Source organism: Salpingoeca rosetta (genome assembly GCF_000188695.1).
Source record: "Salpingoeca rosetta unplaced genomic scaffold supercont1.14, whole genome shotgun sequence".
In the NCBI taxonomy this organism is placed as follows: Eukaryota; class Choanoflagellata; order Craspedida; family Salpingoecidae; genus Salpingoeca; species Salpingoeca rosetta.
This window is the reverse complement of record NW_004754920.1, coordinates 432,592-452,286: the sequence shown is the minus strand read 5'-3', so window position 1 is coordinate 452,286 and position 19,695 is coordinate 432,592. Positions and strand designations below refer to the sequence as shown.

General features: G+C 59.5%; 1 protein-coding gene across 1 annotated transcript; it reads left to right on the top strand.

The window, feature by feature from the left end:
- The first annotated feature begins 27 nt into the window (after positions 1 to 27).
- Positions 28 to 19,666, top strand: PTSG_06209 (uncharacterized protein). The gene is made up of 8 exons (XM_004993040.1): positions 28 to 949; positions 1,238 to 1,561; positions 1,810 to 2,103; positions 2,548 to 2,853; positions 3,137 to 3,475; positions 3,736 to 4,029; positions 4,274 to 18,910; positions 19,134 to 19,666. Exons 1-8 carry the CDS (start codon positions 493 to 495, stop codon positions 19,235 to 19,237), a joined length of 16,755 nt encoding a protein of 5,584 aa, XP_004993097.1. The 5' UTR covers positions 28 to 492; the 3' UTR covers positions 19,238 to 19,666.
- The last annotated feature ends 29 nt before the right edge of the window (positions 19,667 to 19,695 follow it).

Below are 19,695 nucleotides of genomic sequence, written 5' to 3'. Positions count from 1 at the left end.
TGTTTATCCCCTGGCAAAAATCAAACACCCTCCTCCTTCATACACACACATTGCCCTTATCACCCTGTTCGCCCTACCCACGCTCGCCTTGGTTAACGGTGGCGAGGATTGTGTGTTTCGGGTGGCTGTGAGCTTGTGTTGCCGAGTCGAAAAGACTACCTGGATCTCTTTCCCGTTCAGACGAGCCCCACCTGTCATTTGTTTTGACTTCCGTTGCTCGCGGCAAAGCACGTTTTGTGTTGCCCGCTTGTTGTTGGTGTTGTTGTTGTTGTTTGTTTGGACCTTCAGACACCCGCCGAACGACGCGCTTGTGCGTGTTCGTGCAAGCGTGCACTTTTTTTATTTTTGAGGCCTTGTGGCTGACGTTGGTCACACGAGAGCATCTCCCTCGTGCGTGCATTGCCGCCACGCACAGCGTCGTCCACCACGCGGCGCAAGGGCTCGCACCCGGGTTGTTTTTTCTGTTTCACGACAAACAAACAAATAGCCCGCATGGCAACCCTTTCCAGACACGCGCGGTGGTCCACCGTGCAATCATTTTCGACAGCAGGGAAGCTGCTTCGCACAGCGCCACTGCTTACGCTGGCAGCAGTACTGACTGTGCTGGCGACGGCGGCGTTGGCAGATGACACCGTCTACTATTCGCTGAGTACGGCGAGCACCACCATCACGGCGGGAACCCCATTTACCGTCACTGTCACTGCCACATATGCCAACGGCACCTTGCCTGCGGATGGATTGGACGACATTTATCTCACTGTGGCAAATGGCACGACCATCTCCAAGTTTGGAAACGAGCCCCCGTATCTCCTCAGCTTCGATGCAAACGGGCAGGCAAGCGAGCAGATGCGCACGTTCCAGTCTGGAGGGCTCGTGATAGGCGTTGATGCCTCCATGGCCGCCGTACCCACAAGCGTAGGCGCCCCGCTTTCCCTCACCGCAGTCGCAGGTGCGTGCGTGTGCAATGTGTGTGTGTGTGCGCAATGTGTGCGTGTGTGTGCAATGTGTGTGTGTGTGTGCAAAATGTGTGTCTGTGTGTGTCTGCGTGTACGTGTGCGTATTTATGGTTGTTGTGCGTGAAAGCGTGCCTGCGCTTGCTTGTGTGAGCCCTTTGTTTGTGCGTGTTTGTTGTGATAAACATTGCCCCTCGTCAATTCCTCTCACAAACTCACTCGCTGTTCCGTCTTCTTTCATGTCACATGTTGCTCCACCACAACACGAATGTCCCGTTGAACAGCCGAGGCGTCGCGGTATGTGTTTGTGGACCAGGCAACCATCACGGCCGGCGAGCCAACGCCTGTGGAGATTCGCGCAGTGGACGCGTACGGAAACCACGACACAACATACGGCCCCGCATCGCTGTTTGTTTCTGCCATCGGTAGCTCCTCCGGCACGTTTCTTGACCGCCCGTTTGTGAACCCGGGCAGCATCAACATCGCCAACGGCGTCGGTACCATCATCGTCCAGTCGCGCGTGCTGGAGACAATCACCATCTCCATGCAGGACTTTACCAACTCGGGGGTCGATGCTTCAGCCACGTTTTCAACGCAAATCGTCCCAGGTCAGTCAGCCCCTGGTTTGAAAACCGCACGCGACCAAGCGTGTGTAGCGCCTGCGTATGTACGTGCGTGCGTATGTGGATGAACATGTGTTTATGTGAACGTGTGACAGCAGGTGGAGCGTGTGTGCGACGAGATACGCATGTGTAATCGTGCGCCCTTTACAGCAATATGTGGTGATTTTCCCAGGGCTGTCCACACTCATCCTGCATTACGTGTGCCATTGCCCCCACCCCACACACACACACAGCTCCTGCCGCCCGCTACGAGCTTGAGGTCGACCGAACCACGCAGGTGGTTGGACGGAACGTGCTCGTCTCCCTGACAGCGTTTGACCCTTATGAGAACTTTGTTCCAGCGGCCAATGACACGCTCACGGTTGTGGCGAGCAGCAACGGCACACCGGCACAGCAGACCATCCAAATTGTGAACGGCACGGCGACAGCCAACGTGACGGATGTCGTGCATGAGACGACGACCATTTCCTTGCAGGGGCCGTCCCACCTCAACCTCACAGACTCGGCCACCATCAGCTTCGTTCCAGGTCAGTGCAGGAAATGAGATTGATGGGGAGAGGGAGTCCCGCACACGTGTGCGCGGCTTTCAATCTCTGCAATGCCTGCGTCCACAACTGAACACGATTCACACATCACGCGCGTATGACTGCATGCACAGCATATGTACACACACACACACACACACACACACACACACACACACACACACACACACACAAGCACAACACACGAACACATCACGTACACATCAATGATTACCCCACAACCATACACACACGCACATACACACATGCACACATGCACATGCACACACATGCACACATATGCACATGCACACACATGCACACATATGCACATGCACACACATGCACACATATTAAACACACGTACATACTTGCACATGTTTCATGTTATACAACGCTCTTGCATTTCTCACACGCCTTGCACATGCGCATTGTTTGTTGCGTTAGATATTGGTGCAAGTGTAAGCATTGTGCTGCCAACCACGAACACCGTGGACACCAATCATGTCATCGGTGTTCAAGTCCGTGACCAGTACAGCAATATTGCCGTGTTTGATGCCTACAACCTTCTCCTCCGTGTCAACTCCAACAATGGCACGGACAACCATACCGTGGCGGTGGCGAGTGGCGAGGGAGCTTACACGCTGTTCACGCCGCAGCCACAGACCGTGGAGCTGGAGTTGCTGCCTGCTGTTGGCACTCCGGCCACGCTCGCTCTCCCGTTGACGCCGTCCTTCTTCACCATCCAACCTGGTTCGAAATTGCGCCCTGTTCCACGTGTATCCTCTTTGCTTGCGTGCAGTTGGTCTGTTGGTTTGCTGGTTGGGATGGAAGGAGGAGGGATGGCCTGCGGCGTCATATTGTTCGTTATTGTCACCCTTACGGCATCCGTCACAATGCGCGCGCGTGTGCACGCTGCTGTTGGGGGTTTGCTCATGTTTGCAAGCGTATCCTCACACATGACATGATACCCCCTCCCATTTGATTCACCGCCTCCACCATCATTCACCACGAATCACCACCCATCCATGTGCAGGGGAGACACGGCGGTTTGTGCTGTTGCCTCTGCCAAGTGGCCAGCTTGGCCAGCCTTCTCTGCCCGGCTCTGTGGACGCTGGCGTGAACGTCACCGTGGTTGCGCTTGATATGTATGGCAACATCAACACCAACGAGCAGCAAGACGTGGTTGTCACCGCAAGCAGCGACGCCGTGTTCCAGCTGTCCAGCAACGCGACCACCGTCTTTGATATTGCCAACGGCACGGCGACCCAGCTTCTCGCAAAGACGACCCCTGGCAACGTGCTCGTCTCTCTGTCGGATCTTTCGGGCTCAGGAGTGGATGTCACGTCCACACAGCTTACAGAGTTTGTGCCAGGTCAGCAGCCACTCTGTCTTGCGCACATGCTCTTGGGTGTTCCTGAAATCCAGGCGTTTGGAAGGGTTGTGGGTGGCTGCTGCCTCGTGCTTACACATCTGTGCACACACACACACACACACACACACACACACACAGAGCCACGCTCACACTTGTAAACACACACTTACTCACTCTCTCTCACACACTTACATACGCACACACGCACACACAAATCTACACACACACACGCACACACGCACACACACACATTCACACAGGCGCCACGACCAAGTATGTGCTGGAGCCTCTGACGCCCATTCCCACGGGAAGCTTTGACAAGCTGTTTGTGGAGGCCCAGGACCAGTTTGGCAACCGCGTGCCAACAGAGCAGCGTGACTGCGCACTGGCCATGAATGGGTCGGCCACAGGCGCCGGACGTGTGGACATTGTTGCCGGTCGCGGGTTTGTCTATCTGTTCAACGAGGAGGCAGAGTATGTGCTTGCATCGCTCTCCGATGACTACAACACCGGGTTGGATGTCAGCCACACCTTCCTTCTGCAGTTCATCGCAGGTAGCTCATCTGCTTGATTCATCGGTTGTGTTTGTGTGTGGTGTGTATGTGTTTGTGTGTGGCGTGAGTGTGTGTTAAGGGTGCGGATGTGTCATTTCCTGTGCAGACAGAGTTGCACACTCGTACACACATACAACCTGACATTTGCACACACTCACATACATTTGCACACACACACACACTCACTCACTCACCCGTTCTCACCGTTTTGTCTTCCTTTCTGTCCTTGACTTCCAAACATTAGCGGAGGACATTGAGCTGAATCCAAACAACCTGACGACGGTGGTACGCGTGCAGCTGCGACCGGAAGAGATCTTTGCGCTGCAGGCCAATCCTCTGATGGCCACAAACATTGCAAACACGCTGCTGACCGTCCAAGCCAAGACCGTCAACGACACATTCAACAACCCCGTGTTTCCGCTCAACGCCACGCAAGCCCTGCAGCCGTCGGAGTTTCTCGAGGACATTGCACCGCCCAAAGTGCTCTCGTTTGACATTGTGGCCGGGTCTGACACAAACAACTCCCTGACAGAGCTGCACGTGCACTTTTCGGAGGTGGTCAACGCCTCCTCGCTCGAACCGGGTCTCATTGCACTGCACAGCGCAGCGGCGAACGCGTCATTCCAGCACACGCTCACGGGGGCACTTGTGACCCCCGCATACACGCGCGAGGTTGTGTTTGTGCTGACGCCTGCTGACGTGGCTGCGGTCGTCGCCCAGAGCGCCATTGGGCAGCCCGGGTTTGCGGGCGCAGGCCTGCTGCACGACGCCAACTCCACCTTCCTGTCGGCTGATCAGGGCGCCTTCGCCGACATGAACGGCAACCCGTCCGTCCGCGTGCATCCACAGAACGCGCTGGGGGTGTCTGGCTACGACGTCGACTACCAGCCGCCGTTTGTCGTGGCGTTCAGCATGGATCTCTCCGAGTACCAGGTTGCCGTGACCTTCAACGAGCCCGTGCGTAAGGATACGTTCAAGTCGCACCTCATGACGCTGCAGAACTGCGCCGATGCCACGGCCAGCGACGGCACATGCGCCAACTTGCAGACGCTCACACTCACCGCAAACTACACGGATGACCCGCTCATCACGGCCGGCTCGCCGGTTCTTGCCAACAGCAGCCGTGACGCAATCATTGCGTTTGCACTGAACGCAGACGACGCGGATGCGTTGCAGCGCAAAACTTCCCTGGCCACGTCGCTTGGCGACACGTTCCTCAGCCTCCGCGCGGGCGCCGTGCAAGACTCCGTGGGTAACCTTGCCGATGAGGTGCTGGCGGCAAACGCACTGCAGGTGGCCGTGGTGTCACGGGACACGCTCCCGCCGACCCTGCTTCGCTTCTCGCTTGACCTCTCGACCAACGCCATCACGTTCACGTTCTCCGAGGCCGTGAATCCAGCATCTCTCAAGCCCGAGCGCGTCATCCTGCAGAACACAAAGGTGAACGGCACGACAACGTACCAGCTGACGGGCGGGTACATCTCTGACCTCGACGAGCAGCGCGCCGTTGTGCGCGTGAACCTGACCGCGCACGACGTCAACGCCATCAAGTACAATCAGGAGCTGGCCACCCGCGGCGTCAACACGTACCTCAGCATCGAGCACCTCTACCGCAGGCCGCTGTACGCGCCGCCAGAGCTGCTCCCGTCTGACTTTGTTCTCGACACCGCCGGCAACCCCGTGGTCTACATTGAACAGGACAACGCCAAGCGCGTGCGGGTTGGTGGTCTCACCCGGGACACCGAGCCCTCATACCTGGTCGATTTCGGCGTAAACATGGACGCGGGCACGCTCAACTTTACGTTCATCGAGCCCCTTGACCCGGCCACGCTGAACATCTCTGCCATCGCCCTGGCGTCAGCACCCGCAGGCGCCAGCAGCACTCGTGCCTTCTTCCGAATCAGCAACGCTTCAACAGTCGCCGAGATTGACGGGTCGCTCGGCACACGGGTACGCGTTGTCCTGGATAAGGAGGACCTGGACACAATCAAGAGCTTGCCCCTGTGTACGGCCAGTGCAAACGGCGCGGACTGCTTTGTCAGTATCGACAGCACGTTTGCGGTAGATCCGAACGACAACCCGGTTGATGCTGCAGTTGATGTTCTGCCGTCTGCTTATGATGCAGATGTCACGTCCCCGCAGCTGCTGCCACGAGGGTTTCTCAGCATCGATCTTGACGTTGGCGCAATCGTGCTCACCTTCAGCGAGCCCGTGCGCCTCAGCACAATCCAGCCCTCTGACATTGTGCTGCAGTCCACTTTTGAGAAGCAGTCCACCAACCAGGGGTATAGCGAGCACACCATCGCAGCGGGGCAGGTTACGGCACCCGAGAACGAGACGGCAAGCACGCTCGTGGAGATTACGATGAGTACGACCGACCTCAACTTTATCAAGCAGGACAACCTGCTCTGCACCATCGCTGGCAACTGCTACGCTCGTTTCACGGCTTCGTTCCTCGACGACATGGCAGGCAACAGCATCGAGCCCATCGAGCTGGCGTTCCCAGGGCAGCCCGTACAGCAGCTGCTGCGTGACGAGGTTGCGCCGGTGCTGGAGTCGTTTGTGCTGGACGTCAGCGCGGCGTCGCTCATCCTCTCCTTCAGCGAGATTGTGGACCCGGCGTCGCTCGACACCACGCAGGTGTGCCTGCAGCCCACGGCAAACGAGACCACGGCGCAGCAGGTGTACTGCCTGACGGAGAGCAGCGCGCCATCCAGCACGGCAGAGGGCGTGCTTGTGGTTGTGGTTGACGTGAGCGGGGAGGACATGCGTGCGATCAAGGCGCGGCGTGTTGGCTCCAGCGCGGGCACGACGTACCTGAGCGTGGGCGCTGGCGCGATTGTGGACACGGCGTTTGAGGCGAACGGGGTTGTTGGGATTGAGCGGACGGGCGCTCTTGGTGCGCGGGGTTACATTGGGGACGTTGTTGGGCCGCGGCTTGCAGCGTTTGATGTTGACCTTGAGGCGGCTGAGATCCGGCTGCTGTTCAACGAGCCCGTGAACGTGAGCACGTTTGATGTTGGCGCGGTTGTGCTGCAGAGCGTGCGGAACGCGAGTGCTGCTGGTGCTGGTGCTGGTACGACGGTTGAGATGCACCGGCTGAGCGAGGGGAGCAGCGTGCGCGGGGGCGGCAACGACGTGAGCAGCGTTGGCAGCGCAAGCGATGTTGCGGCCGCGAGCGGTGTTGAGGTTGGGCAGAGCTGGGTTGTGGTGTCGCTGAGCGAGGACGACGAGACGGCGATCAAGCGGCAGGCGGGGCTTGCAGCGGATGCGGGGACGAGCTTCATGTGGTTTGGGCCTGAGCTTGTGGCGGACATGGCGGGGAACGCAGTGTTTGGGATTGGGCGGGAGGATGCGCAGGCGGCGCGGGCACACGCAGCGGACCTTGAGCGGACGAACGTGGTGCAGTGCGTGCTTGACATGCAGGCGCGGCAGCTTGTGCTGTCGTTTGACGACGTTGTTGATCCTGGGACGCTGAAGGTTGAGCATGTGACGGTGCAGAGCGGGCGCGGGGTGGTTGGTGTTGGGGGCGTTGTTGGGTACACGCTGCTTGAGGATGGCGGGAGCGGCACGGAGAGCGATGTTGGGTTTGAGGTGGTGATTGATCTCGCGGCGGCGGACGTGTTGGGGCTTGCGCTTGTTGGCGGGGTTGGGCGGCGTCGCGGGAACAGCTATGTGAGCGTTGGGGCGGCGATGCTTGACGACATTCGAGGCAACGACGTGATTGGGGTGCCCGGGGACCGAGCGCTGCAGGTGGCAGCGTATGTAGCGGACACGCGGGCGCCGGTTGTGGTGAACGCGACGCTGAACATGACGTCTGAGGTGCTTGGGCTTGAGTTTAGCGAGGCCGTGAATGTGAGCACGGTGGATGTGACGGCGCTTGTGTTGCAGGCGTACGGGAACGCGAGCGCAGCGGCGTCGGCAGCGGTGTCAGCAGGGGCCGTTGGTGGCGGGAGTGGCATTGTTGCGGAGCGGCGGCTTGTTGGAGGGGATGTGAGCTGGAGCGAGGACCAGGAGCGGGTGTATGTTGCGCTGACCAAGGCGGACGTGGATGCGATGAAGGTGCTTGAGCCGCTTGTGACGAGTGCGGAGACGGCGTTTGTGTGGCACGACGGGACGCTTGTTGCTGATGTGTTTGGTGTTGGGAGCGAGGCGACGAGCGGGGACGCAGCGCTTGGGGTGCGGTCGTTTGTTGGGGATGCGGTGCCGCCGGCGGTTGAGTCGTTTGTGGTGGACATGGACGCCGGCTCCCTCAGCATCACCTTCACGGAGCCCGTGCGTGCGAGCACATTCAATGGCACTGACACCCTGACCCTGCATGACGGTGCTCACGTGTCACACATCGTGAACAATGCGACACTCAACGCCATCTCTGCATCCGAGCTTGTTGTGAACATCACGCTCTCCTATGAGGACATGACAGCCATCAAAACCAAGCGCCCATTGTGTTCCGACGCGACCGCGTGTCAGATGACTGCTTCACCTGAATTTGTTCAGGACATGGCCGGCAACGAGCTTCTTGCAGACACACCAACGATCAGCAGCGCACTTCACGTCGACCAGACACCACCTCGGCTGCAGTCATTCGAGATTGACATGACCACGCAGGAGATGGTGCTCACCTTTGACGAGCCCGTCTTGTCAATGTCGCTTGCCCCGGAGCTGATTACGCTTTCTGCCGACAACAACAGCAACAACAACAACATCACGAGCCAGTCAAGTGATTCTCGCACGAGCTTCACACTGACGGGCGGAGCAGAGTTTGAGCCTGTGTTTGACGCAACGTCGTGGCCAACCCGTACAATGCTGCCCTGTGCACAGCCGTATCCTCGCCCCAGCGGCAATGCCTCTGCGTTTGCGCTGGCCAACTGCACGTACCTCTCGCTCGCACCGGCGTACACGGCAGTTCGCTTCCGCCTCCTTCGCGCGGACTTTGACGAGCTGGCGGGACGCACGGCGCTCGTCGTGTCCACAGACACGACATGGCTGCGTGCTTCTTCGGGGCTTGCGCTTGACATTAGCGCCAACAACAACACAGCGTCTGCAGTGGCAACACCGCTTCGCAGCGCCAGCTTTGTTGCAGACACGGTTCAGCCTGAGCTGCTCGCATTTTCTGCAAACATGACATCACGGCAGCTTGTGCTCACCTTCTCCGAGCCTGTGTGGCAGGTGTCCTTCAATGCGACGGCTGCGGTGCTCAAGTCGCGCTCGTCCCTGGAGCGCGGCCTGACTCGCCGGCTGCTGTCCAACTCCACCTCGATCGTTGGCCAGTCGCCAGCAGGCACCGCAGCAAACGTGTCTGCTGACACCAGCACGCCATATGACTGGACAGTGTCGCTCACAGTGACGGTGCAGTTGAATGAGGAGGACATTGAATCGATTCTGAGCCGCAGCTTTTACACCAGCGCAGGGAACGCCTTCCTGCTGACGGATGGCAGCGTGATTGTAGACGCAAGCGGCAACCCAGCGCTTCCCACGTTGCCGAGCACGGTGTTGCATGTTGCCAACTTCACAGCCGATGTGGTGCCACCTCAGCTGGTGTCCTTTTCCTTGAACATGACGAGCCAGCGACTGCTGTTTACCTTCGACGAACCCGTGCTGTCCATTTCGGGCCTGGTTGGTGGCATCACGCTGCAACAGTACAGCAGCAGTGGCACTCCTGGCGAGAGGTACACGCTGACGCAAGGCAGCGGCACCCTGTTTGAGTACCGCAACTCGAGCGTGCAAGCGGTGGCCATCTCCGTTGAGGACGCAAATGCGATCAAGCTGCTTACTTCCCTGGCCACGCGTGTCGGGGATACGCATGTGAATCTCACCTCTGGTACGGTGACAGACGTGGTCGGCAACCCCAGCGTGGCTGTTGGTGCGCCAGCCATGTTGGCGGCGTCGTTCTTCGGCGACATCACCCCGCCTGAGCTGGTCTCCTTCAACCTGAACATGACATCGGAGGTCCTCAGCCTCACCTTCAACGAGCCCGTGAACACATCCAGTGCCGACGGTTCGCTCATCACGCTTGCAGGCGAGCAGACCGCCGTCATCAGCGTCAGTGGCGATGGCGCTCTGGGCATCACGCTCAGCGGCGCCGTGGTGCTGACACCGAGCGGCCTTGTTCTTGAGTTTGGCCTCTCCCAGCCGGACGTCAACACCATCAACTGGAACACACGCCTCGCCATGGATCCCGCGTCCACATGGCTTTCCTTTGCGCAGGGCATGGTCAGGGACATGAATGGCGTTGATGTTGTGGCCCGCGGGGCGGACGATGCCGAACGCGCTGCACTGCTGATCCCAGACATGATTGCGCCCGAGCTCGTGTCGTTCGACCTGAACCTGACGTCGGAGGTGCTCACGTTGACCTTCAACGAGGCGTACAACGCGTCCACAATTCATGTGCAGAGCATCACGCTGCAGTCGCATGCCGTGAACACCAACCTCAGCATCAGCAGCGGGTCTGTGTCTGCACCCGTGCAGAGTGTCACGCTCACTGGCGGCGCAGTGTTCAACACACATCCTTATCCGGCGTCACAGCCCGACCCATTTGCGTACACGACCTTCTCTGTGCTGCTGACGTTTGACGACCTGAACTCACTCAAAGTCCGGGAGGGCCTGTGCGTGTCCAACACGACGTGTTTCATTTCCGTTCAGCGCTCGCTGCTGCAGGATATGACGGGCAACGCAGTGCGGGCGGTTGCGCCCACTGCTGCGAAGCGCGTGCGCACGTTCGCGGAGGACACGACCCGGCCAGAGCTGGTGAACTTTGTGCGGTTTGACCTCAACTATGGGCGCATCAAGGTGCTCTTCAACGAAATTATTGACGTCTCTGTCATCGACTACACGTCCATTGCGCTTGCGGAGTCGTTTGACTCCACGGATCTCTTCAAGCTCACGGGCGGCAGCGTGTTTTCGCCGGACGTGCTTGAGGTGACGGTGAACCTGACGGTGGCCGACCTGAACCGACTCAAGCAGTTCCGACCAGGTCAGGTGCGCATCTGTCGCTCGCGCACCACGTGCTACCTGCGCTTCAACGCGACGGCGTTTGCAGACATGAACGCCAACCCGGTGCAGGCCGTCCCCGTTGGCACGTTCAACGTGGACGAGCGTGCAGCCGCGTTTACGCCGGACTCGACGCCACCACAGCTTGTCTCGTTTACGCTTGACCAGCGCGTGGGGCAGCTGCTGCTCACGTTTGACGAGACGGTTGACGGCGCCACGACCGATGCGCAGCGCATCACCATCCAGGGGACCCGCATCTACAACAGCAGCAACGCGTACACGCTGACGGGGTCCACGCTTGTGTCTGACCGCCGCGACTCGACGCTTGTGGCGCTGGAGCTGTTGCCCGCAGACATTCGCCAGATCAAGGCTGTCACGGGGATGGCCACCGGCGTGAACGACACGTTTATTCGGCTGTCTGCTGGCGCCATCTCGGACATGTCCAACAACGCCATTCAGGCGATGGCCGAGGGTCTGCAGGCGTCTGCCGTGACGACGGATGAGGCAAACCCGGAGCTCGTGTCCTTTGACGCGTTTGATCTGCGTGACAACCTGCTGCGCTTCACCTTCTCCGAGGCGGTTGAGATTGACACCATCCAGTACGACCTCATTCGCATCATCTCCGTCTCCAACGGGCTTGGCGGGACGGTGGTGCCCCTGACGGGCGGCAGCGTGCGTTACGCCACGACAGACAAGACGTCCATTGAGGTGCTGCTGAACCGCGAGGACATTCGCAGCTTCAAGCTCGACGGCACCATTGCCACGAACATTGGAAACACCTTCCTTGCCATGGGCCCCGGCGTGATTGAGGACAAGTTTGGGCTGCCGTCTGACCCCGTGAGCGCCTTTCAAGGTGTGCCACCAGACTCGTACGTGGCCGACACGTCGCAAGCCGTGCTGGAGCGCGTGACACTTGACATCAACACAGCGGAGCTGCACCTGTTCTTCGACGACGTGGTGAACGCGTCCACGCTCGACCCCACCCGCATCGTGCTACAGCAGTCCGCTGGCATTGTGAACATCGTGCCCGGCGCCATGGTTCCAGAGTACTACACGCTGCAGGGCGGTTCGACGGCCAGCCCGCATGGCTTTGACATTGTTGTGCAGCTGACACAGCACGATTTGAATGCGCTGAAGCGGCGACCAGACCTCGCCACAACGCGCGACAACACCTTTGTGCGGCTGCAGGAAGGCGCGCTGCGAAGCGTGGTGGAGCTGCAGAGCGTGGTGGCCATCACCCGAAAGGTGGATGTGCTTGTCGTGGACGCTGTTGCGCCGGAGCTCGTGGACTTCTCCCTCAACATGACTGCGGGAACGCTCTGGCTGCAGTTCTCGGAGGCCATCAACGTGAGCACGGTGCGCCCGGACCATATTGTGCTGCAGGCCACACCTGATGCGCTGCCCATCGGGTATGACGCCAACGCCGACAATGTCCCTCCGCAAGGGGATGGCGCGGTGCAGCTCACGGGTGGAACCGTGTATGGTGAGGACATTGAGTACTACCCTTGGCCCTCGGCCGTGTGGATCATGGTGGACCTGCTCAAGGTCGACATGGACGAGATCAAGCGGGACGTTGCGCTCGCTTCCTCGCTGGCCACCACGTACATCAGCCACAACGCCACCTTCCTGGCAGACATGTCGGACTTTGCCGTTGTGCCCATCCCCACACCGGCGTCGACAGTCAACGGAACGCTCATTCCCAACACCGTGGCGGAGAACGCAACGGCGCTGCATGCGTCCGCGTTTTACCCGGACACCGTCTCGCCACGTCTGCTGGCGTTTGACATTGACATGAACCTCACAGACCCGACGAGCCACAACGGCGGTGGGCCCGAGCTTCGCGTGGACATGTTCTTCTCGGAGCCCGTGGACGTGACCACGCTCGACTACACGCAGCTGTCCTTCCATGCGTCGGCGTCGGCGGCGGTTCAGAGCAGCAGCAGCAACAACAGCAATAATGCCAGTTCCCTGAGCTCCTACACGGTGATGGACGCCAGGACGGAGAGCGTGAACGACACGAGCATTGCGTTTTACCTCTCCCATGCCGACATCTACAACATCATGCGCATCCCAGGGCTGATGGTGAACGGGAACACGTCCTTTATTGCCATCACCTCGCAGTTTGTGCGTGACATGGCGAGCCAGCCCGTTGTGCCGCGCACCGCCGCGGACCTCCACGCTCCAGCGGTGTTTGTGCAGGACCACGTGCGGCCGCAGCTGAGCGCCTTTGACCTCGACATGAGCAACAGGACGCTCGACCTGTACTTTGTCGAGCCCGTGGTTCCAGCAACGTTCAACGTCACGCAGCTCACCGTCAGCATGGACTGCGTTGATCCAAGCGTACTCTTTGGCAACGCTAGCGCGGTCGTGAACGGCACTCTTCTGAACGCCACCTCCCTGTACAACAATCAGACATGGCTGAACGACACGATGGTGATGCGGAATGGCACGGGTGTCAATGGCGCGATGATGCCAGTCATTGTCACCGCCAATGTCACCTCGAGCTGGACGCTGGAGTTTCTACCAGCCCTTGAAGAGCTTGGCGTGCTTGGGCTGCGCGTGCACTTGCACGAGTCTGACTTCAACGAGCTTGCGTGGCGGCGGCCGCTTGGCCTACTGGCCAACACGACCTGTCTGTCCCTCACGCCGCAGCTCGTGACCGACTACATGAGCAACCGCGTGCTTGCGGTTGAGCAGGTTGCTGTGCGCACGCTGGTGCCAGATGCAGTGGCCCCGGCACTGATTGGCTACAGCCTGAGCATGGACAGCGGCAACGTGACGCTCACGTTCACGGAGCCCATCGACGTGAACACCTTCAACGCCAGCAAGCTGGTGTTCCTGTCCGCGGCCAACGCGACCATGGCCACGCCCGGAGTGGATGCCGAGGTGGTTGGTGTTCCCAGCCTACTCGACGCCACCCGCATCATGAACGACCCTGCGGAGCTCACCCTCACCCTGACGCGAGAGAACCTGGACCGCATGCAGATGGCCACGTCTCTCGCGGTGGACGCCGCCTCCACCTTCCTCTCCTTTGCCAGCGACACCGTGGTTGACATGGCGGGCAACGCCGTCGTGCCTGCCGAGGCTGTTGCGCTCACCGCGAGTGCAGGCGGTGTCTACGAGGCAGATCGCACACCACCGGAGTTGGTGGCGTTTGACCTGACAATGACGGAGGGAGCGCATGGTCTTCTTTTGCCCATCACGGTCACGCTGGAGTTCAACGAGGCCATCAACGCGTCCTCCATCGACGCCACCCAGCTCACCTTCAACAGGGACCACACAGGCCGCTTCAACGTGACGCTGGCTGACCGTACACCCGTGGTGCGCATCGACGCGCGCCGCGCCATGTTCAACCTCACGGACGCGGACCGCCTGGCCATCAAGGCCGTGCCAGCGCTGATGCAGAGCAAGACGGCATCCGTGCTCTCGTGCACGAGCACGTTTGCACGTGACATGGCCGGTAACGCCATGGTGCCCATTGCTGTGTCCGCTGACGCTGCTCCGCGCGTGTATCGCGTGGACCTGGTGCGCCCACGGCTCGTGGCATTTGACCTGAACATGACCTCGCACGAGATAACGTTGAGCTTTGACGAGAACGTGTCGGCGGCAGCGTTCAACCTGTCCAAGATTTCGCTGCAGAACACACGCACTTCGCCCACATCCACCCTGCGGCTTGGCGCACCCGCGCTGGAGTCCTGGCAGCTGCTTAGCGCAGGATTTCCTTCCACAATCGTGGCCAAGTTGTCCTCTGCGGATGTGAGCGAGCTTGAGCTTGCGTTTGACCTGGCCACCACCAACAGAACCACATATCTGGTGACGGAAGATGGCGTGACGGATGACACGGCCACCAACATGGTCTTTGCCATTGACACGACGCTGGCCCTTCCCGTGAACCAATACACGCGCGACGCCATTGCGCCCCAGCTGGAGGTGTACGACGTGAACATGGTGAATGCCACCATGCACATGCAATTCTCCGAGAACGTTGACGTGTCCACGTTTGACGTGCGATCCATCGTCTTGAGCAACAACCCTGCCAGTCCCTCGGAGGTGTACACGCTGACTGGAGGATATGTGTCTCAAGTCAACGACTCTTTTGTGACGGTGTACTTGTCTGTGGAAGATTCGGAGTACCTGCGTGCAACGACCACCTTGGCGTCGCAGCGAAACAGCACGGCCCTCAGCTTTGGGCCATCGCTTGTGCGTGATATGGCCGGCAATCCGGTTGTTCCCGTGCCACTGTCCGCTGCGGAATTCCCCCGCTCGTTCATTGCCGACTCTCAGCCGCCGATGCTGGTGTTCTCCGAGGTGAACGTGACCACGGGCGTGATCACGCTCGCCTTCTCGGAGCCTGTGGACGTGAATGCAGTAAACATCACTTACCTTCGGTTCCTCGCGAGCGTGGCAGACAGCAACGTGCCTGGCGCCGTCGACTTTCGCGTCTCCAGCACGTCACATGTGATTGACGTCGACTTGGTCACGCTGGCGGTGATTCTGTCGGCCCAGGACCTCAACTTGCTCAAGGCTGTGCCCGTGTGCACGGCAAGCGACGACTGTGTCGCGCACTTGGAGGAGGGCTTTGTTGCTGACCCCGAGGGTCTTGTTGTCCCAGAGGCGGTAGAGGTGGTGGACGTGTACTTTGAGGACGTGATTCGTCCCCGTCTGCCAACAGATGGTTTCCAGTCCATTGATTTGGACACGGGTGTGCTCGTGCTGTATTTCGATGAAACAGTCAACGCCAGCTCGCTCAACGTGTCGGCGCTGTCACTGCAGTCCTCGTACGAGCGCGGGCCACTGGAGCTCGGCTACTCGTCTGTGGACTACCTGCAGGGCAGTGTTGTGTCGACGCAGCCGTCGCAGCTCATCGCTGTGCAGCTGGAGCCCATCAGTCTCAACCTGTTGAAGCAGGACACGCTGGTGTGTGTTGTCAAGCGAGACTGTTATATCTACTTTGGCGACGGTGCCATCCTTGACATGAACGACAACCCGGTTGTGGGAACAGGGCTGTCCTTCCCAGGCTTTGTCGTGCAGCAGCTGCTGCGTGACGAGGTTGCGCCGGTGCTGGAGTCGTTTGTGCTGGACGTCAGCGCGGCGTCGCTCATCCTCTCCTTCAGCGAGATTGTGGACCCGGCGTCGCTCGACACCACGCAGGTGTGCCTGCAGCCCACGGCAAACGAGACCACGGCGCAGCAGGTGTACTGCCTGACGGAGAGCAGCGCGCCGTCCAGCACGGCAGAGGGCGTGCTTGTGGTTGTGGTTGACGTGAGCGGGGAGGACATGCGTGCGATCAAGGCGCGGCGTGTTGGCTCCAGCGCGGGCACGACGTACCTGAGCGTGGGCGCTGGCGCGATTGTGGACACGGCGTTTGAGGCGAACGGGGTTGTTGGGATTGAGCGGACGGGCGCTCTTGGTGCGCGGGGTTACATTGGGGACGTTGTTGGGCCGCGGCTTGCAGCGTTTGATGTTGACCTTGAGGCGGCTGAGATCCGGCTGCTGTTCAACGAGCCCGTGAACGTGAGCACGTTTGATGTTGGCGCGGTTGTGCTGCAGAGCGTGCGGAACGCGAGTGCTGCTGGTGCTGGTGCTGGTACGACGGTTGAGATGCACCGGCTGAGCGAGGGGAGCAGCGTGCGCGGGGGCGGCAACGACGTGAGCAGCGTTGGCAGCGCAAGCGATGTTGCGGCCGCGAGCGGTGTTGAGGTTGGGCAGAGCTGGGTTGTGGTGTCGCTGAGCGAGGACGACGAGACGGCGATCAAGCGGCAGGCGGGGCTTGCAGCGGATGCGGGGACGAGCTTCATGTGGTTTGGGCCTGAGCTTGTGGCGGACATGGCGGGGAACGCAGTGTTTGGGATTGGGCGGGAGGATGCGCAGGCGGCGCGGGCACACGCAGCGGACCTTGAGCGGACGAACGTGGTGCAGTGCGTGCTTGACATGCAGGCGCGGCAGCTTGTGCTGTCGTTTGACGACGTTGTTGATCCTGGGACGCTGAAGGTTGAGCATGTGACGGTGCAGAGCGGGCGCGGGGTGGTTGGTGTTGGGGGCGTTGTTGGGTACACGCTGCTTGAGGATGGCGGGAGCGGCACGGAGAGCGATGTTGGGTTTGAGGTGGTGATTGATCTCGCGGCGGCGGACGTGTTGGGGCTTGCGCTTGTTGGCGGGGTTGGGCGGCGTCGCGGGAACAGCTATGTGAGCGTTGGGGCGGCGATGCTTGACGACATTCGAGGCAACGACGTGATTGGGGTGCCCGGGGACCGAGCGCTGCAGGTGGCAGCGTATGTAGCGGACACGCGGGCGCCGGTTGTGGTGAACGCGACGCTGAACATGACGTCTGAGGTGCTTGGGCTTGAGTTTAGCGAGGCCGTGAATGTGAGCACGGTGGATGTGACGGCGCTTGTGTTGCAGGCGTACGGGAACGCGAGCGCAGCGGCGTCGGCAGCGGAGTCAGCAGGGGCCGTTGGTGGCGGGAGTGGCATTGTTGCGGAGCGGCGGCTTGTTGGAGGGGATGTGAGCTGGAGCGAGGACCAGGAGCGGGTGTATGTTGCGCTGACCAAGGCGGACGTGGATGCGATGAAGGTGCTTGAGCCGCTTGTGACGAGTGCGGAGACGGCGTTTGTGTGGCACGACGGGACGCTTGTTGCTGATGTGTTTGGTGTTGGGAGCGAGGCGACGAGCGGGGACGCAGCGCTTGGGGTGCGGTCGTTTGTTGGGGATGCGGTGCCGCCGGCGGTTGAGTCGTTTGTGGTGGACATGGACGCCGGCTCCCTCAGCATCACCTTCACGGAGCCCGTGCGCGCCAACACGAGCCGTCCAATTGACAACGTGTTGTTCTGGTCACAGCACGCGAGTCACAACACAACTCGAGAGGGCACGCTGTCCACCACGAATGGGCTTGTGCTGAACTGGACACTTGATTATGAGGATCTGACGGCACTGAAACTGCGTCCGCTCCTGTTTTCTTCCAAAGCAACGAGCGGGCTGTCTTTGTCGTCTGGTTTTATCGAGGACATGGCTGGCAATGCCATTGTTTCCAACCCGCCATTAGACGCCATCTTTGCGGCCAACTTCACCGCGGATGCAACACCACCCCAACTCCTCGGCTTCGACGTTGACATGTCCTCTGGCACGCTTCGCTTCTCGTTTGACGAGCCTGTCGTGCCGTCGCTGGTTTTGCTTGATGGCCTTTCTCTCACCTCGCGTGCTGACGGTGGTGGGGCAGTGATTATGCTCAGCGGCTGGACTGCTGCCGTTGTTGCTTCTCCCGCAAACGCCGTTGACCTCAACTTTACCATTGCTCTCAACAACACTCTGCTGAACCTCTTGAAGGACGACACGTCCCTGTTTACGAGTGTCGAAACAACGTATGTCTTTGCAAACGCTGGGTTTGTGGTTGATGCTGCGGTCAACAGTTTGGAGAGCATCCCCAGGACCAGCGCTGTGCAGGCGTCAGCATTTGTGGGCGACGCTGTGCGCCCTCGCCTGCTCAGCGTGACCCTGAACATGAACCTGACGCAGCCGCTGTTGTCGCTGACGTTCTCAGAGACGATGAATGCCACCGACACCAAGGCATGGTTTGTGTCACTGCAGGCCTCTAACAACGCCACGGCCGCGACGGCATCTCAGCGACTGCACACGAGCTTGTTGTCGTGGCCCAACACGCGACTTGAGGTCGTGACGATTGCCATTTCTGTTGCGGATGCAAATGCCATGAAGCTGAAGGGCATCGGCCTCAATGTCACGCGCGTGTTTGTGTCGTTCCCGTTCTGGGCGTTTAGCGACATGGCTGGTAACGACGTTGTTGAAGTTTCTTCAGAGGATGCCAAACCCATGGATGGCTTTACTCCAGACGCCATTGCACCGAAGTTGCTTGGCTACGAGATTGACATGGACACAGGTTCGTTGTTGTTGTAGTTGTAGTTGTTGTTGTTGTTGTTGTTGTTGTTGTTGTTGTGGTGGTGGTAGTGGTGGTAATGTTAGAGTAAGACAGTGGTGCGTGCAATAGAATGGTTAAGTTGTCGTTGCAGTTTGTTGATGCCTTGCTGTTTCACTGGTCCAACACCCACCCGCCAGTCGACTCACATCATCTCTGTGACCACTTTGTGATTCATCGTCAACAGGGGAGGTTTTGCTCGTCTTTGATGAGCCTGTTGAAGCAGACAGCTTGGACGTGACCAAGTTTGCCTTCTATCCCACTTCACAACAAGCGGCCATTGCCCCTTGATATGGGGCTGTGTCGTGTGTGTGAGAGAGAGTGTGTGTTAATTTGTGTCGTGTGTTCTGAGGCAGTGCTGCGTTTGAGAGGGTGTTTTGTGAGTGTGAGTGTCGTGTGAGTGTGAGCGTCAGCGTGAAAGAAAGTCGAAAAATGTGTGCGATGGAAGGAGAGTGCTTGAGAGTGTATTGGAGCCGTTGATATTCCGTCATGCTTTGCGCTTGTGTTCAGACCCCCAGTCACCAACGTGATTTGGTTGTTGTTCCATCGTGGGATGGACATGCGGGTGGTTGTGGGGAGGTGTTCGTTTATTGGCTGTGCTTTCAGACTGCATGGGGGCGCTTGCGTTGCTTGTGTGAGACAGAGAGAAGGTGTGGATGCCTGGATGCATGTGTGCTTTGAGCATTTCCTTTGACAATTGAACAAGTCATCGATCGCACAGAAGAGCGAAAGCAAAGCGGGATGTGAGA